The 22,109-nt window shown below is 48.6% G+C and overlaps 2 protein-coding genes across 3 annotated transcripts in view; one reads left to right on the top strand and one right to left on the bottom strand.

Annotated features, from left to right (window-relative positions):
• Positions 1–857: 857 nt before the first annotated feature.
• LOC120498506 (serine/threonine kinase 11 interacting protein) lies at positions 858–20,275 on the bottom strand. The gene is made up of 25 exons (XM_039701366.1): positions 20,161–20,275; positions 20,051–20,104; positions 19,749–19,951; positions 17,656–17,730; positions 17,333–17,428; positions 16,303–16,410; positions 16,024–16,095; positions 14,942–15,071; positions 14,671–14,774; positions 13,648–13,737; positions 12,574–12,615; positions 11,910–12,077; positions 11,526–11,607; positions 11,052–11,420; positions 10,682–10,872; positions 9,672–9,782; positions 8,743–8,938; positions 6,845–7,342; positions 5,255–5,370; positions 4,966–5,063; positions 4,608–4,786; positions 4,274–4,358; positions 3,710–3,792; positions 1,992–2,218; positions 858–1,692 (listed from the first exon to the last, which is right to left on the bottom strand). The coding sequence occupies exons 1-25, from the start codon at positions 20,273–20,275 to the stop codon at positions 1,552–1,554; spliced, it is 3,633 nt and encodes a 1,210-aa protein (XP_039557300.1). The 3' UTR covers positions 858–1,551.
• SLC4A3 (solute carrier family 4 member 3) overlaps positions 20,063–22,109 on the top strand; it is a 33,910-nt gene continuing 31,863 nt past the window's right edge. For both annotated transcript variants that reach the window (XM_039712660.1, XM_039712566.1), the window contains exon 1: positions 20,063–20,122. The gene's annotated coding sequence lies outside the window, so the exon portion shown is untranslated. The remainder of the gene's footprint in view (positions 20,123–22,109) is intronic.

Below are 22,109 nucleotides of genomic sequence, written 5' to 3'. Positions count from 1 at the left end.
GGACATGTGGAAAGTTTAAATGTCATAGAGACTACTGTGAATAGCTGCCATGATCAATATCCAAAGACAACAGGCATCGGGTCACCGAATGTCAAATGCACATCTTTATAAAAATCAAGATCACATTGACATAAAATACAGGTTTGTCACTAAGGATTGAACAGTCAGGAAACTTGCCCTGAAGTGGCAGACTGAGCACTCATAGGAAAACAGAGATGCTGTTCTGGGAAAAGCTACCATCAGTGAAGGTCCCGACTTAGGGTATCAGATCCCACCCATCAGCACCTAACGTAACAGGTCCATTTCTGCCCACCCCCACAGGGAGCTTCAACAGCATCAAAACATCACACACAGTTCTATCTTTGCTCTTCATGAAGCCCTGGCCAGGCAGCAGCAGTTTTTGAGCCACATAGGAGCCTCTGTAGGAGAAGCTGAGATAAGGTAAAGCTCTGTTTAGGGAAGAACCTAGAGGTAGGCACACCCACCTCCACAGCCACACCAACAACAGCTCCTGAGACTGGCAAGCCTCTGAGGGCCTGTGCAGCCAGTAAGCAGCGTGCTGGGGCTGAAAGGCCCCAGGATGCCCACCTGAGGGCAACAGCCAAAGAACACCACAACCTGTATCTGGTGTCAGTCTAATCCAGTTTAAAATTGTTCCTTTGTTGTTCCTTGGAAGCCAGGAAGGTGGAGAAGATTAGCCTAGTAGCCCATTCACACCCACCCTGAACAGGACAGGGAAAATGGCCTGAATCCAGTGAGATGTTAGAGAACCCTTGAGGCAGCAGCAAAGCTAGTATGGAAGCCCTTAGAAAGACATTACAGCACTGCAAAAGAATGAAACAAGGAAAACATGACAATTCAATAAATATAAGCTTTTATTACAATAGAAAATAGTAAAACTCATGTTAAAATAGACTCTTGCTTTTGGACTGCTCAGAAAAAGCCTAAGCCTTGCTTATACTTGCTGGTGCCCATCAAGGTCCTGACCCCTAAGCAATGAGCAACACATTTCTGTGCTGAGAACCTCGAGGCTCCTTCCTCCCAGTGACAGTGAAAGACTACAGCAGCAGACTGAGCCATGCCCCATCAGGCAGAGAGGCAAGGGCTCTCTGTGGGGTTGTGTACAACATGCTTCATCCCCTAGTGCAATCAGGCTCCAGTTTGAAGCAGGTAGCTTTAGGAAAACCATGGACAAGAAGGAGGGAGAGGAAAAAAAATCATCAGCATATGATAGCTGTTCTGAAACAGCTAAGAAGGCAGCAAATGCATCTGCCAGAAATGGCACCTGCGTGCCTTTGGGTAGCTTACACACTATTACAAGGAACACTCTCCACCTTCTCCTTTGGTGGCCAGTCCAGTGCAAATAAATGACTGTGCAGTCTGAACCATCATGTGCTCCCCTCTTGCTCACCAGAAGGGGCCAGGGGCAAGAGCAGAGTGGAAAGCAGAGGCCACAGGACAGCAAGGTCAGATGGGAGTGGGAGACTCTTGAGCACCACTGCTGGCACAGCAGCACTTGACTGCAAGTCCTGCCTGCTCCAGCCACCAGGCTCACTCCAGTGCCTCATACAGAGTCTTCCGGAGCTCGATGGAGAACATCTCCTCCCAGGGCCCACGGATCCACTCCACCAGCTCTGCCAGGAGCTCAGGGCACTCCGTGCGGATGTGCCAAGTGCTCTCTAGCTTCAGTACCTGGCAGGGAGGAAGGGTAGGGAGGTGAATGAGCAGACTGGCCTGAGAGGCACCAATCAGCCCTGAGCCACCATCCCCCAGCACAGCTGCCAGCTCCTCCTAATTCCTCTGTGACCTCCTCATCCCTCTGCTGCCAGCAGTTGAGGGTCCCTTGCATGACTTTCCACTGAGCTCCCCTGGCTCTGTGGTACAAGGCCCTAGGTTAGGATGGGAGATGAGAGCCCCAAGACACTTGCAGGAACAGGATTTGGGCACAGTCAGCCCCCAGCACCCTGACCCCATGAGCACCTCCTGCTTACCTCATCGTAAAGCATCAGCTTGATGTCACAAGGGCAGAGGCGATAGGTTATGATGTTGCTAATACTGGTGATTGGCTGCTTCTCCTTCAACTGGATGGTGCTCCTAGGAGGCATTTCTGCCTCATGGTCTTCATCCAAGCAGGGCTGCACCTGCCACTGGTGATTCTCCTCCAGCAGAAATAGCATGCTTCGGGTACTCAGCAGGGTCACAGGAAAAGCAGATGCCCCTAAAAGGATATGAGGGAATAAGAAAGGCTTTGCTGAGAGCCTGAGTCACCACAGAACCTTTGCTCTCCATTCCTCCCCTAGGGAAATCCTTTACAGCAGCAGTAACTTGGGTGAATGAGTTTATCCAGTTTCCTGGCTGAAGAGGGGACCAGGGTACTGAAAAGTGTCTGGGCTTGACGAGCTTATCCAAGCTTGTTGCAGGAGTATGCACACGAAAGACCACTGCACAGCAAGGCTTGTCCAGCCCATGCCCTCAAGTGAGGCAGGAAGAGTCACTAGAGTCCTTTGACCTCTTAAACAACATTTTACTACTCCTTAGTTAAAATCTGACAACTGCAGCTCAAAGCCTGCCTTTTTTGGCCTGAATTTTTCTGGCTGCAGATATCTGATGGGTGGAACAGAGAGCACACACATAAAGTTTAATACCAAGCTGGGATGCATCATAAATATGACAGGAAGTAAAGTAGTTTTGATAAACTTTAGGCATCATAAATATAATCCAGCTATTTCAGTGGATGCAAATTAAAAGCACTAGAATTTGGGAATAAGTTAGATGCACAGTAATAGAAACCATTAGCAAAACTGGCTGAGGTCACAGGGGATCACAAGCTGATGCAGCAGTATGTTGCTTTTCTCATCACATCTCACTCTTGGGAATTAGTAGGACTATCAAAAAGGGGATGTTTAATTAATCCTCTCTACTTGGTAATAAGATCTCAGCTGGAACTGTGTCCAGTTTTGGGAACCATATTCTAAAAGAGAAAACTCTAGCGTAAGAAAGATGCACTGTAATTCTCCCTCTCACATACTATTTGTTCAGCTTGAGGATAGCCATGAACACACTTCCCACAGATTCCTTCTGATCCTCACACTCTCATGCCTCCCCAATGGTCAGTGGTGACCAGGGGTGGAAAAGCTTAGCAAATTGGTCAGAATGTGATTAAGAGCTAGGTTGCTTTTTTTCAGTGTCGCAAGCTATGATAACACTGGAATTGTTCACTGAAGACTCAAACCCCAAGTTTAACAAGTCTGTCCCTCAGCAAGGCCTGGAACAAAATTTGAAGGGTTCCAGCAGGCTCCTCCTGTACTATCATCTCAGGTTACGGACACCTTACTTCTGTTTTCCCAAATGAAGAAGGCTTTCAGCAACTCACACAAACCATCTGTTTTATGACTCCTTATCTTTCCCTCAGATCAGGGCAATGATCCAGCTCTCAGATAATCTCTAGCTTCTCAAGCTGTCACCAAAACTGGTGTGCGAGACCAGCTGCTCCCTAGAGCCTAGACTTCCATGTAGAAAAGGACTGGGAGATTTGCTGGATGTTCAGAAGTATGCTGCTATTCTACACAACCCAACACTAGAATGTGCCCCCATTTCACTGCTAGAAAAAGGGGGCACAGCTATTTTCCCCAGACTGTACACTAAAATCACAAGCATGTAAGCAGACAGCACAATGTGTAGGACATCTGGCTACTGAGATCTCCTGTACCTTGGATCAGGTATGCCAGCAGGTAGAAGAAACAGGTGTTATCTGCAGCTGCACAATCCGTGGTCTTGGAGTCCAGCAGAGGCCTGGAGGAGATATAACAATGAGCTGATAAGGAAGCACTCTGTTTCCAGTCTAGGTTTGCTATGAACTAGCTGTTGTTCCCAGTCCTCTTGGGGAAGGGAAGGACCCATATCTCCTCCAGATAATGCAAAGTCCTCCTTCTCCTGGTCCTCTGACCACCACCTTGCCAGCCAGGAGCCAAATGTTTCTTCCAAGTAAGAAGGCTGCCTATGCCTCCCACTTTTTCTCCCTCCGTTATACCCTGGCTCCTCCAGAAGAGCTGAAGTTGCCCACCTGGCTCAGCCCAGGCAGCCCTTTGCCTGTTCACCCTCTGTGCAGCAGGCACTTGAGACAGCTGCCTTAAACCACTAACACAGGCCTGGCTGCAACTCCAGTAGTGCCTCCTTCTGTACCACCCTGTTTCCAGCACCATGCTTCCCAGGGTCTGCTGGACAAGCAGACATCCCTTTCTACCTGAAATCCAAACCTCTCACAGGCTCTTACCATAGCCAGTGTTGGGGATTCATTTCCACAGTGGGGATTTCCTTCACTTTACTCCTGTGCTTAGCAGGCAGTTCTTGCATGAGATCTAAAGAGGGGGAGAAGGCAGATGTCTTTTACTGCAAACCCAAGGGCAGTATGTAACAGTCCAGGACACTTCTCTGCTGTTCAGAGAGGTGTTGCAAGTTATGATGGCAGTGAGATTCTCTCCCAGCTCTTTTTCTGACCTGTCAAGAAGTTTATTTCCAACCTATATCCAACAATAGCTGTCCTGATAGTTCCCCAAGAACAAATCTTTCAAATCCTCTCCCCCACACCCCTACAGCTCTACTCTTACCTGTCAGGGTCTGCAGGAACTGGTCACAGCAGCTTTGGTTCCGGATCAGCAGATTGTAGGAAGTTTTTGGGTTCTCAAACTCCATTCGCAAGGTCTGGTGGCAGAGTCCCACTTCCAGATGAGAAATATCAGACAGGTAGTGAGAGTCATTCTTCTTCAGCCACTCTGCAGGTTGTCCCCTAATCACAGAGCACAGCCCTCAGCTGCAGCAGGCTGCCCCATCTCCTCTCCCACATCAGACTGCAGCAGGGGGTTTGCCAGAAAAGCCTGTGCATGTCACCACCCCTCCAGAGTAAGGACAGCAGGGATAGCACACGCTGGCACTACCCAGCACTCAGACTTGCTGCAGGGTCCTCACCTGATAGCTCCAGTGACTTCCAGCACATAGATCTTGAGGTCAGAAGCAACCAGGATTGAGAGGAACTCTCCTGGCCGGCCAAACTTCACCATGACCACCTAGAGCACACAGAGGGTGGGTGACAGCTCTGGCCTGCCCCTTGACAGCTCATCCACAGAAAGGCCAGACTTAAAGACACTTCAGCTCCCTTCACACCCCACAGTCTCTGAGATGCCACCTCAGTGCAGAACTGGCAGGGTGGCAAGAGGGACAGCAGAAGAGTTGTAGGAGTGGTGCTGTGGGAGCTCACCTTGAGGAAGCACTGGAACTCCTCAGCGTTCTCCTCAAAAACTTCCATGTCCAGGTACAGCTTCAGGCGATGGTCCACTGACCGGAAGTCCCTCGTGTTCAGGACGCTGTTTACAGCTGAGGAGAGCAAAGGGCACCAATGACACTGACCACTGCCCAGGGCTGCCCGAGCATGCAGACAGGCACCAGGGCAGCAGTGTCACCCCCTCTGCACACCTGCTTCCATCCAGTCTCTCCTCAAGACAAAGGGCCAAACCTGTGGGCTTTACAGGCCACAGTCTCCATGTGGAGATAAAAGAGGAATTCATTGCTCCAACACTTGTTTTTTTTCAGATATAGAAAGCTTTGGTCTAAGGCAGAGTCAAACTGTTCTTGGCTGTTTAGTCACAGAAGGACACTGCTTTTCTGCTGGATTTGGCAGGAGGACAATTCTTTATCACAAAGCCAGAAAGATATTTCTTATTTCAGCTGGTGTCAGCTCAGGTCAACTTTTTAACTGACTTTGATCTTGGCAAGGTTAAAGGAGCCTGAGGAAGACACCAATAAAACTGCTAAAGAGTATAATTAGGTTTGTCATGAAATTGCATAACCAAAAAATTTATACAACAGCCACAGTACTGCCCAAGAGTTCACACTTTCCAGCAGAGCCTGCTCTCCACCAGAAACACTACACTAATCAACCACTCCTCACCAGGAACTTTCCATAGGCTCAATTTTAAATTGGGACCTCACAATTTGACCCCAGAAAAGAGATGGCTTTATTTCTCATACTTCAACTGTACAAGACTGAACATAGCAACCTTAAAGCCATGATTCTATACTGACTCCTCTTCTGAGGCACAGCAGTCTGTAAGGACCGGGGCAGACCTCTATAGATCAAGAAAGCAACAGGCTGTAAATCAGAACTACACTCAGCTGCAGTAGAGTCACTTGCTGGGCTAGACCAGATAACCTCCATAGCTCCTTTTTAACTTGTTATTCTGTAAATCACAAGCTGATACCCAGGCAAAGGCAGTCTGCTACATCAGAAATCCAAGGTCCTTCAGAAAAATAATTTGTGGACCTCCTGTCTTGCATCACAGCTTTCACACAGCCAGCATGCAGTCTCTTGAACAGGTTTTGTCATCTGAAACTCACAAAAAAAGTGAGAAAGCACAAGCAACTGTAGACCCACAAACCAGAGCCTCCTACTAGCACACTAGCCTCACACTGCACTGAAGCCAAAGAATAAATAGAGAGGAATAATGCACACTAATCTCCAAAGGTAATGCTCCAGCTGGCAGCTCACAGATGCCACAGGAACCCAGTGTGTCCATAAGTGAGCAATGCGCTTCCAGAACAAGACCCGATTACTCAGAGTCTAAGCAATAATAGATATTAGGAGCTGACTCACTTTTCCTACCTTCAGGCATGAGGATTTAACAGAGAGGAGAATGAAAATCTCTGCTCATAAGAACCATGTTTATGGCTGATCATACTTGATGTCCCCCTACCCTATTTAAAGGGAGGAAGTGTACCTTGCAAGCACCAGTGATAAAACCAGCAACAAGCTGTCAACACCCCAAACCCTGCACAGTTTCCTCATACTCACAAGGACTGAGATTCCATGTTTCCTCAGCCTCAGAGTTCACAGAGAGCGGGGAAGGCGTGGGCCCCCGAGAAGCGCTGGAGCGGCAGCTTCCCACCAGGCTGCCCCCGCTGGTGTCTGCGTGGCTGAGGGACAAGTTCTGGCTCTTCAGGCCCTGCTCCTTCCCAGAGCTGCCCTCTGAGCCATGGCAGGTGGGGTGAGGAGTGCTGCCAGGCTCAGGCTCAGCGCTCAGCTCCGGGCTCCTGGTGCTGTTGCTGGTGTCTATCTCCGAGCTGTCCTCCCCACCGATGTAGAACTTCCCGCTCTCACTGGCCAGGACAGATGTTTCCTCTGGGCCCTCCTGCTGGCTGCCTCCCTCCAGCACAGAGTCTGACAGGTCCTCACTCGTGCTGTCGGCACCAGGTGGCAGAGGTGTGCTGGAGCACTCCTCTGAAGGCAGAATGACCACATGGTCACTGGAACAACTGGGACAGGCTATGGGCTCACCAGCTGCTGCAGGACCTGTGAAAGATTTTGTCAGGTATAAAGAAAAGCCACAACAGCTCTCCCCAGCAAGATTTTACTTCCCCCTGCCCCCTCTGCAAACCATGAACTCTCCCTTTTCAAAGTAGAGAATAGTTACAGTCTGACTTGAGCAGCTTGTTGAGCAACTTGTTCAGAAGCATATCCTACATACCTCCCCTCACAAATCAACCAGAAATTCTGGATCAGTGCCACATGAAATAGTTCTGCTCAGATTTAGGGTGCTCAGTGTGTGCTGTGGTTGCAACTGAAACTGTGTCAGGGCTTTGTCTCATGACTTTCCTCCACTTCACACCTGCAAGTGCTCACATAGCCTCAGAAGCCCAAGCTCATGACCAGTCCACCCAATCTTCCTTAGCCACCTCCATCCCCAGCATGCTGTGTCCCTTCCCCAGCTGCCCTCATCCCTTCTGACACTGATTCCTCTTCCTCCCTTCACCCATACCAGAACAGACTCCCAGCTGGATCACAGGATTCCCATTACTCTGGCAAGAAGAAGAAAGTATCCTGGGGCGGAGAAAAGTGCTGCAGCCAGGACAGCACTTCTGTGCTCACTGCAGTACTTCAATCCCAGCATACTTTGTCAAACAGCATCTTCTCAGCTACAGCACTCCCCACTTAGAATAAACTGAGCTTTGAAAAACACAGCAATCACAAGATGCCTACACAGGACTAGCCACATCTCAGCTGAAATACCATGTCTAGTTTTAAACAGCCAAAGAAAAATGTGGACAAATGGAAAAAAGTACAAAGACCAGCAAGAAACTGAATGTATGAGATATGACTGACAAGTACATTATCTAGAGAATTGAGCTTATTTAGTCTAGAGGACAGAAACCAGGAAAAGTTGCCAGGGGAGAACAATGGCCCTCAAGTACAAAGAAAGAAATAAATTGCTCCTCCAAACTGGCAGCAAGAGTGGGCTTAAGATCACAGACAGGAAGACTTAGATTAGAGTTTCTGGTTGTTTTTCTCATGTCTAACAGCCAAAGTTTTACCTGAAATACTGATGCAGATTCCCTGGAAGCTTCCATTAGCAAAAGCTCCTTAGAACAAAGTCTCTGTGGCAGAACTGACTACATGACCTTTAAGTCCTCTCCCAGACCTCAGTTTCCAGCACCCTTGTGTTCCCCCAGGCCATCCAGAACAGGAGTGCTGTTTACTTAACCTTAAACCAGTGGTTTATTCCTGCTAGGAAACAAGACAGGCTTTTCCCAGTCCAAGTAGGCCAAGTGAGAGTTCATCCCACAATAGGTTTTAAATTCCAGTACAGACAACACATCTCCTATACATTCCATGCTCTGCACCACAGCTACCACCATGGAATTCTGCCTGGGCATTAATTAGCAAACATCCTTCTTCTGGGCACTACTGCCTACCTTGATCTGAGGCAACTAGAGTCTCCAGGATTTTGGTGTCTCCAAGCTCTGAAGAATAGGAACCTTGACGCCAGTAGGGCAGGGACTGTGAAAACTCCTGCTTGCATTTCAGGCACTGGAGCTTCATGGATCCCTTCTGTTGGTCCTGATTTCGCCGATTCTCCTCAACAGCTGGGGACAACACTTCAAGGATACACTATAAACAGCACCACAGAGAAAAGGATACTGTCAGGTAGCTATGATTGTCCTAATAAAATCAAGCTTCTGACACCAGCAAGACTTTTCACATGCCTCACTATTGCATTTCAGAGGGTGAGGGGTGCAAGAACGTTTCCCAGCTGTGCAAGACTTGCCAAGGGCATGGAGCTTCACTGCAGAAGACCAAAACAAACTGGTTTTGCAGGTCTGTGCCTGATAGCTACATACTGACAGGCTCCCTCTGGACCTCTGGTCTCAAAGGTCCCATCTATTTGTGTCTTGTCTCTAACAACTTGTTCAAATGTACTTAAATGGTATCTTGAGAGAAATGATTGAATTAGAGACCAGAGTCCCTAGAGCAGCTGTGTGGACATAGCACTGACATTCACTGTCCAGAGGACCAAGCACAGGCCAGCACATCACTCAGCACTCACAAAATATTACATTGCACGTGCACAAGTAATGATCACTAGCTTGACTACAGCCTTTTCATCCCAAGAGGGAGAAAACTGCAAGACTCTCTCCTGAGAGCACCATTTATGCCACAGGAGCTCCACTGCCCATGGCCATGCTCACAGGGCCTTGCACGGGTCATTTGTGCAAAAGAAGAAATCCCTACAAGCCAGACCCAGGCAGCAGGTGCTCACATGCTCTGAGAACAGCAGCCCTATGCTGGCTGGAAGAATTCAGGGTCTTGCAGCAACACTGCTGGCTCCCCAAGGCTCCCCCACCTGCAGACACTGCTCCGGGCAGTCGTCAAGCACCACGTATCTGCGCTTCTGCCGGTCCTTGCGGATGTAGCTGAAGTGCAAGGTGAGGACAGGGAAAACCCGCTCCAGGTCCTGCAGGAGACAGAAAACACCCTTTCTAGCATGAGGGAGAAGCTTTCACAGACTACATTTGTTTGCAAAAGTCTGAAACATGGCCATACAAGCACTTAATTTAGTGCGTTCTAAGCATCCCTCCACAGCTGCTGGCATTTGGGAGTCTGGTAAAATGGGCAGAAATAAATAAACAAATATAAAGCTAGTAAGTGCTGACAAGACTTGTGTTGAGTGCTTGAAAAATTGCATGAGCGCTTGAAACTTACAACAGTAACTCTCAAGGCCTAGAACAAAGCATTTCAAACAAAACACCTTTTTCATGAAGGTATTTCAGAAGAACATCAAACCACAAACATTCAAAAAGGCACAGGGGCAAGGTTTAAAAATGAGTTGGAGCTTTTAGAGAAAACAGTACATGTCTGTACACAGACTGAATGTTAAAATCTTACCACATGGAGAAAGGGATTTCCAGACTCCCTTTCTAAACAACCACAAAAGCCAAACAGGGCTGGTAATGCTGAAGTGTGCACCTAGAGCAGATGGCACACTGCCCACTGAGCTGCCAGACTAGATTCTGTGCTGCTCTAGAAACAAAGCAATCCACAAAGGGTCCTCCAAGGCCAGGGTGATATCCCAGTGAGAAATGACTGGGAAGGAGATCTCCATTTCATTTAAGTTCCTTTTGAGAAGTCTCTCATTCCTCCACACCGGAACAAGTCCGGCCATTGTCTTTAAATTCCAGCTATGGAACAGATTTGATGCTGGCTTCTGCTGCATTACAGCAGGTAGTCTAAGCAATACAGATACTAGGAAAAGACCTGCAGGATTTTCAACAGGAGCCCAAATCCAGAATGCTGCCATACACACGGAGTAAGCCTTTGTCCACAGACAAAGGTTCACAGAGAAGTGTAACTCACCATCCTCTTCCAGGTCAACTCAGAGGTCTCCACATTCTTCAGGCATTTCAGCTCCAGCCTGTGGAGGACTCTGGCAGCCTTCAGCTCCACCTCAATCACATGCTTAGCTGTGATTCGCAGGAAGATCCAGTCTGGCTCTGGGTCCCCATCTCCTTCTATTTGGCTCACCAGCACTGGCTGGCACAGGTCCACTGCCAAACAAGACACAATACAGGTCAGTACATGCAGCTTTCAGTCCTGCTGGACCTAGGTTCTTAGCATTCCCACAATACTGAGCACCAGGATACAGCTTCAGAGACAAATCACATTTGATTAATCTATTTTGTTGTCATCCAAGCCCTTAAAAACAGCAATGAAAGGACCTGTTTACCTTCTACCTTCTCCTCTTCTTCCTCTCCAAGCATTAGCTCATCTGCCTCCTCTTCTCCTCTCTGTTCTCCTTCCATAGGCTCATCCAGCTGTACTTCAGGCTCTTCCTCCTTTGCAGTGTCATCCAAAGGAGGAGAGGATCCTTCTTCCTGGGATACTTGGGGCTTTCCTTGCTCTGGGTCAGAGCTCTCGCTCTGCAAGTCCACTGCAGCAGGTCTGCCCGTGATCTCATCTGCAGAACGGCTGCGGGACAGCACGGGTGCTTGGTCATGCTCCTCCAGGTGTCTCTTGTACTGCAGCCAGTCAGCACCAAAGCGATCTCTGAAGCTGGCCAAGCGCTTCATCTCCTTCTGATGCTCTAGGACCAGACCTGCAAAGAGAAAACTTGGGAAGTATGAAGGTAGTGACCAGGCCAGAGCACTCTCACTGTGGGCAGTTTAGCTGCTATGTTATTAAGGAAGATGACAAGCCTCACCAGCAGAGAGGGGTAATGCCTGGGGCTCGTGTTCTGTGTCACTTGGCTCCGAAATACTTGCTCTGCGCACTTTGACTTTTCCCTGGAAAAAAACAGGACAAAAGTAGTTGTGAGGAACTAGAACAATGAAAACAGCACCTGATGAGGAGCTCTGCCAAGCTGAAGGGTTTATAGCTGTTACAGTGTAGGGACACACCCTGAAACACTTGTGAGGGTACATGAAGATTAATATTAAAGCCCCCTCCTAACACACAGCAGTGGAGAGGCTCACTAACCACACAGTCAGTACCAGACCACATCTCACTGCAAGAGGCTTTCACATCAAGGCATCCCCTTCACCCAACATGCCAGCTACATGGCTAAGAAGCTTTGTCAGTCCCAGACCTTGCTTTTCTTTCGAGGGACCCTGACAGCCACATTCTCTGATGGGGACTGGCTGTCGCTGAAGTCTGCAGCACAGGAGCTCTCCAGTGCACTGCGGTCCAGTGCAGTCTTCTCTGAGGTAGAAGTGTGGATGGACTGGGACACACTTTGCACAAGTCTTGGAAGGTGCTAAAGCAAGAAAAACAGAGTATTTCTAGACTGAGTGCAAAGGGCAGACAAGGTAACCGAGCCAGAACTCAGGCTGACAGCTTTCCTACTCCTCCCCCAACCTTTCACCATCTCAGTCAAAGCACTGACAACAGACCCTGCCTGGCTGATTGGATTGTTTATCACAACCACTCTCATTTACCTCAATCTCTGCCTTTCTTAAAAATAGCAGATGGGAAACTGATAACTAATTTGCTGACACATAGCTCAAATGTCAAGTACCATACAGTACCTGAAGAGGAAACAGGCAAGGCTCCAAGTCCTGCAAGGCTATATAAGCCAGAATAGATTATACTGGCCAGTTCCAGTAATTATTAGGAATCAGCATGAACCGAGACAAAATTATCTGTGTCAAAGTCAAGGTAGCCCATACAGATTTAATAGGACACATGACAATGCAAAAACCTGTCAGAGTTCCCAGTCCCAAAGCCAGTAAGACCTTACCAATTATACTTACCATTAGGTCTGAGGAAGAGAGTGGCTCCCCATCCAAGAAGAACTGTAATTAGAGACCCATTTGCAGTCAGATTCCATTTGGCTGGCACATACTCAGGACAACTTCTGCTGACTCCTACTTCCCTTCAGACCACCCTAGGGTTGGGTTCCCTGGCAAAAAAACTGCAAAGAAACAGCCCTGTTCCTGCCTATCCACCACTCCTTTAGTTGTAGCTACCTGACCTAATAGCATGTAAGGCCAGAAGGGACCATTGTGGTTTTCCTGTTTACAGACTTTACAACTTCCAGAAACGTATCCAAGACAGTTCACGGAAGAGGTACAATGGATTATTCTACAACAACTCAAATTGTTTTGAAAGGTACTCACTTTCACCTCAAAGCCTTTATCCTACTTCTAGCCTGACTCCACATAGCTTCCAGTAATTTGAGCTCAGTGAAAGCTTTGTCCAAGATGCAGTTTAAAGACAATGAATCCAGCCACTTGCCACTAATATGAAGGGCAGACCAGTTCTGGAACACCTTTGGCCCTCAGCAAGTTTATTTTGCTAAATTGCCAAAACACTGGCTTTGCTGGATTCTTTATTTGAAATCGGGTTACCAAGAACTGACCTAAGCACTGGAGTGTAAGGGAACAGTAATGACACCTGACTGAGAGCAGAGTGAAGGAGACAAAGAGGTGGCCATGGCTGCCAAAGTAGTACATACTTTGGTAAGGTGGGCAAAGACTATGAGTTCCTTCTTTGCACAGCCAGCTACATCATTACTATCTAGCATTAACAGAGTAAAGTTCCACCAGTGAGCAAAACTGAAGAAGTAGACAGTGAAGACATATTAAGATTTGAGGTGTTGCAAACATGAGATCAGTATTCAACCATGTGCTAGCCAGCACATCACTTAAAAATTTAAGGTTAAACTACTCTACTGCAGGTAAAAAAAAAAAAAGCAACCACAAAACAATCACCACTGTTACACAGCTGGAATAAATCTGCAAGTTTCTTTTCCCTCATTTGCCCCAAGTGTTAGAACACCCTATGCCCTCAACAGCAGGGGCAGAAGGCAGGTGGCTAATACTCACATTGGAGAAGGCTGCCCTGGGAGACACATGGACAAGGGTTGCAGATCGGTGATTTTGATGGAACCATATTGGGTTTCCCTCCAAATGCAGCTGGGTGAGGGAAACAGACAAGTGATTACTAGAAGCAATATTCCCTACCCCAGTCTATCCTGCCTGCAGGCTCCAGTCTTTCTCTCTGCTTCAAGAAATATCCTTGCAGTGGATATCAAGCCAGGAGAGGCCTAGGCTTTTAAAATGCTTCACAGACAAGTGATTACTAGAAGCAATATTCCCTACCCCAGTCTATCCTGCCTGCAGACTCCAGTCTTTCTCTCTGCTTCAAGAAACATCCTTGCAGTGGAACAGTTATCAAGCCAGGAGAGGACTAGGCTTTTAAAATGCTTATTGAAATTAGTTCAGCAAATAGAGAAGCAGATTAAAGTACCTCCTACTCAGGACCTAAATCATTATGAGTTTTTTCAGTACTGATTCTGAGAAGTGTTGAAAGAACAGTCCTTTGCAGACCCAGAGAAGCTGTAGATGTCCCATCCCTGGAGGTGCTCAAGGCCAGACTGGATGTGGCTTTGAGCAACCTGCTCTAGTGGGAGGTGTGTCCCTGCCCATGGCAGGAGGGCTGGAACTAAATCTTTGAGGTTCCCACCAACCAAAACCACTTCCTTGATTCTATGATCTTCTTTCACAAGCACTACCATGACTGCCATGCTGCCTCAGACTTCTCTGAACACAAAAATCCACAACAGGATTATGGGAGGATCTTTACTGAACTTGACAATGTTAAAATCAGAAAGGATGAGCAAGGAAGTGGGGATGAATATATGAAAAAAGGTTAGCTTGAGGAAGGGTTACTAAAAATGAAGGCTGAAACACAAGTGTTTGTGTAAGGCTCCCCCATCAGTTTCTTGCAATAAAATTAAATGCTCAAGAGTTGAACTTATCTTTCAAAACTCTCTGGTTACCACAAACTCCATCTTGTACACCCTGACCATGAAATCCCTAATTTACTACATCAGGCTTTATGCTTACTTTTTTTAAATAGTGCAGAGTGGACAATGGTGCCAGCTGGGCATGCTCCAGCAGCAGGTTATAGGCCACATCCAGGTGCTGCAGATTCACAAGCTGTTCCACCCCTGTGAACAAAGCAAGAAGCCAATAGCATGCTAGATGACACAACTTAGGAACCTCCCCCAAAACCAAACCCTAGTAAAAACAGTTGTGCCCAAGATTTCAAGTTCTGTTTGTTCTCAAGGATGAAGGAAGGCTTCAAACTCAGGAATGCTTCTCCCTGTGGACTCACCATTAATGCTGTCGAGCTCATTGTTGCGCAGAATCAGAGTCACCAGCTTGGATCGGCTGAAGATGCCAAGATTTGGCACCTTGGACAGGAAGTTGTATGCCAGATTGAGGTATTCCAGCTCTGTAAGGGTCTGTTCAGAGAGAAGAGCAGCATTGGATCAGTTGGGATCTTATCTCAAAGGCTGGCCCTGAACTCAAGGCAGGCCACTAGCTTCTACCATTTTCATCCCAACAGGGTGAACCAACAAGTGAGTTTATTTAGACTGTTGCTGCAGGAAGAGTTCAATGTTTACATTGGAAGTGATTTGTTTAGGGGCACTCAGCATCATCTGACTGCTTTACAGAGTTTGCCAGGAGCACCTTTCTCTTTCCTCACCAACTTCAATGGAGCATAGGAAAGGACTAGACATCCTGCCTCAGCAAAAGGAGTGAACTACCAAAATAAACCCATTCTTACCTTTGTAAAGGTGATGGGTAATGATACATTGTGAGCCCCACCAACTCCACGAAAAGCTGTTTCATAGCTTTCCTTCAAAGAAGCAGGTCCAGCCCAGCAAAGCGTGGATTTCACTGCTGTTCCCCAGAAACACACATGCCATTGTGATGGACTATTCCTTTTCTAGAGTAACTGGTTTCTGGGAGCAGGAAGTAAATGCTACTGGCAGTTTGAACAAACTGAACAGTAAGCTTCTACAGCCCCATGCCTGGCTACAAAATTTTCACCTGCTGCACAGATTACAGCAAAGTCTTGGCTACAGTGGAGTGCCCAGCCTGTGAGGGGCTGTACACACACTGTGTGTATCAGTGCATTTACCACTCATCCATGCTGGACTGCCAAGTGACAACTAGAGCTAACTCTCTGTCTTAGAGGTGAGGAACACTGCCTTCTCTGCCTCAGTGGCACTCAGACTGCACATACAGGACAACAGTTTTCAGGCTGCAAGACCTGATTCTGAGCCACACCACATCTGTGATTTCTTTCATCATACCTCACCTAGTAGGAATGTAATGACAATGATTACAGAATTTTAGCAGAATCCTCTGCACAGGAGGAAACCCTGCTGGTCAGTGCACAATACTCACCGTTAAATAGTGCTCACAATCCTGGATCTTGTTGTGACTCAAATCCAAGACCCTCAGAGCATTCAATAATTGCTGAGGGACAAAAAGATACTAGATCAGATCCTACAACTGTCTCTGTAACAGCATGAAAAGCCTCTCCTGCTGGGAGAGGCCAGAAAAATTAACACTGCCCACTTCCTCCCACCCAGACCTAGCAGCATCAGTAACAGAAGGCCTGGCTCTTGGCAGTGATTATCTCCTCTCTTCTCCTCAGCCATGCAGGAAGGATGCCCCACTCACCAGTGAGTCATCCAAGGCAGTGATTGAGTTATAGCTGAAGTTCACAGTCTGCAGCTCCAACCATGGGAGAGCACAGCTCAGATCTCCACCGCAGGCTGAAATTATTTCCTAGGAGGAAGAGAGTACCTTGGTGTTATAGCTGTTATAGTAAAAGTACATGAACACAGGAGAACAGTCTAGAAGGTGGCTGATGCTTTGCTTTACAGACCTTGTTTTGCTTAGAAAGGCAGTGACTCTTTTGTCCCTAATTCAAGTATTCGGAGGTGGTGGGAATCCCATGGCCAGATATTTAGAAAGAAGAGAGATTCTTTTGTTTCCTACTCTGAAGTGGCAATAGTTAACCTAAATCTGTTAGATTTCTTAGGGTCAGAACACTGAGCACAAAAATTCATGCTAACAAAATCATTTTCAAGCCTTCCTCAAACAAAAGCAATATACACATTTGTATCCTGGCAGATAAAAAAAGCTCTGAAAGCACTCCCTACCGTCAGCCCCTGTTCTCCAGCAGGTATCTGCTTCCACATCCCAGAGAGAAGCCCAGAGGCCCATGGCCAGCACAGCCCATGCTACTCAGCTCTTCATGGCTGGAGCCTGCCTTCACATCTCAGAAATGTGCTGGGCAGCAGTGCAGGTAAGACACTGGGGCACAGCATTTCCTCTGACAATAAGCTCTAAAAAAGCTGCTGAGGTACAATGAAATAAACCTTGACCAGCTGCAGTCCTTGAATGTGGAAACAGCCAGACACACAGAGCTGTCAGACCTAGCTGACACAAATGTTGTCTAGAGCCTGAAATTCTCAAGAATCTGAAGAGAAGATTGCAGAGCACATGTGCTTGCAAGCAGGGAATCCTTCAACACTGCCTGAGACAGCAGCAGGACCCCAGAACAGGGAAGGGACATGAAGCCATACACAACATGAATGAATTAATAAAAGGGCTAACACTGTCTCCTACATCTTCCCTGTGTGAAGAGCTGTAAGATCCAGACAGCCTTTCTCTTGCAATTTACCCCATGAGCTGAGACACTCACCTCCAGTGTACTGATACATTTGCAGCAGGTTAGAGATTCCAGCTGAGAATAGACAAACCGCAGTCCCCGGAGGCAGTGTGGAGGGACAGACCTCAACTGCAGCAGTGATGAGAAAGTAAGAACAACATACATCAAAATATTACAGTGGCAGAGCAGATCCAAGTTTTACCCCAAGCAAGTGTTGCAGGAGTTTAGTCTTAGCCTTCCAGGGAAGCCACAAAAAACTACCCAGTTTTTAGGAGTAGAGGCATTCTGCAACCACAGAACTAGCCAAGAAAATCCAAACAGCAAGACTCAAAACCACTCTTGCCATCTACACTTACTTCCAGATGCCGGAGGGACTTGAAAGGGAAGATCTTCACAGCAGATTGCAAAACACAGTTTGGAACATGAACAAGCTGGAGAAATGAGAAAAAAAGTCTCAGGTCAAGCTTGATTTATGCTGCATTACCACCTTCCTGATGGACCAACTGCAGCACCTTGAACAGGCTGTCCCTCCAGCTCAGGTAATCCCTTAAAAGCTCTCTCCCAGTGCTGGTAGTGGCACTGTCTCCCTGGATCATAGTACAACAGAGGTCACAGAGAACAGCATGTCAGCAAGTGTGGTCTGCCAGCCCACAGAGCTCCTCTTCATCTCCCCTGCCCTCATGGCTACACCACTTTCAGCAACACTGGGAGGTCTGACAGCTGGATTCCTCATCAGCCACAACCAGCAAATCTACTAAAGACAAAACTAACTGCTGGAGGTATGTTTATCAAGCAGCTGAGTAGAACTAGCACTCTGGTGGGAGGTGTGCATGAGCATTTTACCACAAGAGGCCAAATAAGGCAAATCACAAGCAGATACAATGGAAAACAGAGCTGGTCTCCAAGGTACTGTTAGTGTTAGACTGAGGTGCCTGCAAACCTCCTCTTTGTATTCTGCAGTACAGCCACAGGTCCTTTCATCACAGGGCAGTTGGGCTGTGTCCATGTACCATAAAGCAGCTTATTAAAACCACCTTCTAACGACAGTGCTTAAACAGTATTTCTGGCTGCTACTGAAAGTAATGAAGCAGTTACCACTTCCACTGTAGACACCAAGGTACAACCAGAAAGACCATCTCTACCAGTTACATTCACTCAGAAGTGACTCATCAGATGCAGAACAGACATCCTAAGGCCTCACCACCACCACTGCTTCCACGGCTACAGCCTTGCCAGGAATGAATCACTGCCCACTGCCTGCCAGCACTAATGCTGCACGTTGGACAAGAGCATTTGTAAGGGGAGCTTGCACTGGCAAGCCATAATGACCAGCTCTAGCAAAGTTTATTTCAGATGCCATTCTTGCTGTGTGTCTTGATCATCTCCTTTCCCTCCACTGTCTTAAAAATCTATCAGGCTGATATAAATTATTAGCTTCTCCAAGTAAACCAATTACCAGACATCAATGGGCAGCTTCCCCTTCTTGAGAAGCTTGTTGCAGAGAGAGCACAATTTCTAGTGAACAGGAGCACTCACCACAACATCCTCCTGACTGCAGCGTCCCTCCCTGCCTCCTCCTGCCAGAAGACCCATGTTTCTAGACAGACTCTGGGCTCCACTCTAATCTCCCCACTCACTACACTGTTACAAGATCCTCCCAACACAATTCTGATACCGCTCCACTCTCACAGGAAAAACAGGTTTTTAAAGATGTCACAGATTTTAGTGCTCAGCCGCAATACCTTTGGAGTCCCACTGTAGAATCCAAAACAGCTGTTAATGCTTCTTCCCCTCACAGGCTCTTTTCACCTCTACTAGCCACCCAGCATGTCTCAGTGCCGAGTAGAATCATGTGCAGCATCATTGCACATGCCACCTTTCAAAAACCTCTCTGAAGAATTTCTTGATCTACAGTTTTATCTTTACTACAGCCTCTTTATTGTTAAAATTAATGAGGATGAGCTACTAGAACTATCCCGTGCTGTGAAACTGATCAACCAGAACCACTGTCCAGGCTGCCGAAGTAAGCAGCAGCCTCAGAGCGTGTACAGCATCTGACCCCTCTGCTCAAGTTCCCTGGCTCTGCTGCCTTGGGCACATCAATCATCACTCCGGGAGCACTCAGCTGGGCTCAGGTGCCAGATACTGCCTGAATTGCTCAAGCCCTTCAAGAAATAATAATTTCCCCAGCAATGACAACACCTTACCAAGGTCAGAACTTCATTAACTCCTGCTACCCCCGTTTTTAACTCCGAGAAACTTTTGCTGAGTTGCGCGGCTGACCCTAGGTGAGCAGCTACAGACTATCGCGCTAAGTGATGACTCCACGCAGGAGCGCTGGGAGAGCGCTCTGACCCACGGAGCCTGCACGTCCGGCGGGGACAATGGGCGCCCGAGGAGGCTGCCCTGGAGCCGAGCCTGCAGCACCCCGGCCCCGCTGTGCACGGACCTTCAGAGAGTGGGTCTTCTGCAGCACGTCGAAGAGGAACTGCGCCTGGAGGATGGCGGCTGTCTCGGCGGGGTGCGAGGGCAGCGCCACGAAGCCGCGGTTCTGGTTGCGGGAGCCCAGGTGCTGTTCGAAGACCTGCGTGAGGTGCTGCAGGGTGGAGGTGAGCAGCGTCAGCGTGCTGGAGCCGTCCAGGACGAGGTCCCCTGCAGGACAGGGAGAGGACGGGCCAGGCCGTGAGTGTCCGCGCACCGGGGGCACTGACACGGCCCGGCCCGGCGCGGCCCGCGGCGGCCGCCGCTCACCGGCGTCCTGCAGCCCGGGGCGCGGCGCGGCGGCGGCGGCGGCGGGCGGCTCTCCTGCTCCGGCGGTGCGAGGTACGGGCCGGAGGGAGCGGGGGGTGGGTTGTCCTTGCGCTGCTGCCCCGGCTGCAGCAGCTCCGCCCGGCTGCCCTGCCCCGGCCCGTCTGCGGAGCGCTCCGGTGCTGCACGGTGCGTGGCGCGGTGCGGGTGGCTGCCGGTGCGGGGCATGGTGCATGGCATGGCACGGAGCGGGGCGGTGCACGGCACGGGGCACGGCACGGCACGGCACGCAGCGCGGTGCTGGGGGCTGATGCGGCGCGGCTTGGAGCAGTCCCGCGCTCCGCACCGTGCGGGCTGGCACGGCACGGCACGGCACGGACGTGGTGCGGTGACCCCGGTGGCTGTCTGTGTCCCTTTCCTTCCCCGACTGTGCGTGTGTCTGTCAGAGCCGTCCGTATGTCCAGTGGAGGGGTGGCTTACTGTTACTGTCTGGTGTTGGCACTTGGTTCTGGAGTGAATTTTGTTCCGTGTGTTCGTTCATGTGTCTGTGGACCGTGCAGGCTCCGTCCCGTCTGGTACCCCATGAAGGGCCTGTTGTGAGGGAGAGTCACGGAACAGACGGTGCTTCAGGCGTGAACGGCTGTGATGGTTCATGCAGGGTAGTTCAGTGCAGTATAGGATTCACTGAAATATTTAAGCCTTCTAAAGTGTTTGTGTAATAATACAAATTTCAACATAGCCATGTGGGAGAGAGATCCACAGGTTAAAACCTTCATGCCCCAAAACTTTGTGTGTTTACTGTCTTACATGTTTCCTTTTCATTCTGGTGTGTGTGTCTTGCTCTTCGGCCATGACAGAGGAGAGGTAGGGGCAGCGCAGCCCACTCCTGTTTTGTTTGGCTTTGAGGCTGTGAGTGTCACAGTAGCATCCAAATGCTTTGATGTATGCAGCAGCACCCCTCCTGCTCCTTTTCTCCGTGGGCATGCACATCAGTATTTCTTCCCAGCAAAATCTTCCAAGTCCTCTAATCCTTCTCCTTTGTGAGCTCTTCCCGTCTGTGTCTATCAGCCAGAGTCCCTTCTCCCCTGTCCTCAAACCAGCTTTGCCTCTGTGGCTTTATCCCTATCTTAACATCCACTCCTAGTCTAGACACTCCACAGCTAAATTATTCTCAGGCAGTGGCCGAGGGATTAAGGAAGAGCTGTGGAGATGGATGTGGGCCCTGGTGGTGTCTCCGTGCAGCCCTTTGCCCACGGAGCTGGGGCAGCCTGCCTGTAGCGTTACTGACTCATCCTTATTGCAAAGGGACAGCGTGAACTGCTCGCTCGGCCCTCAAAGATGTGCCAAATTGCGTTTTTCTCAGCAAAACAGGGAAGCACTGGCGCTGTGAAGCAGCCTTTGGGGATGAGGGGGAGCCCCGCTGGAGTCCCTGTGAGCAACATGTGGGAGATGCTGTAGCTGCCAGCATTGCAGGGACATGCCTGCTCACTTTCCTCCAGAATCCCTTAGCCTGGATGGTCAGTACAATGGTCAGTACAGGGTATGGTGATTTGTGTGAGCCAGTTCTGTTTACTGATGTGCTTGTGGAGAGAGTGGGGATGTGTGAGTGCACACAGGTTGGCAGGCTGTGGATTTTTCTGGCCTCCCTTCGAATCTGGCCTGCTGGCATGACGCTTCTATTACTGAAAATTACTTCTAGCGGGAATGCTGAATCACGTACTCCCCATAACCAGGAGATACAGTAGGATGAAGGTATCAGTCACTTGCTTTTCTTTAGTGGTGTTTGTTTTTTTAGTTTCCCATTTTATCTTGTGCTCTTCTTGTGGCAACCCAGGCAGTGATGGGTTGCCACAAGAAGAGCACCAGATAAAATGGGAAGGCTGGGCACTTCAGCATGATGCTTATTAGTAGAATTCTCCCTGATACTCCTTTTAAGTTTCTATTTTAAATTTTAACCTATCCTTAAGTCTCTTTATGAAGGGCTGCCTGACCAAAAAAAAAATCTTTAGTTGTGTTTTACACCCTTGAGATCTTTCCAGACTGCTGGTTTGTTCCATCCCCA

This window comes from Passer montanus, unplaced genomic scaffold (assembly GCF_014805655.1).
Source record: "Passer montanus isolate IOZ18808 unplaced genomic scaffold, ASM1480565v1 scaffold1, whole genome shotgun sequence".
Classification (NCBI taxonomy): Eukaryota; Metazoa; Chordata; class Aves; order Passeriformes; family Passeridae; genus Passer; species Passer montanus.
The sequence above is the reverse complement of the archived record's forward strand: the minus strand, read 5'-3'. Positions and strand labels throughout refer to the sequence as shown.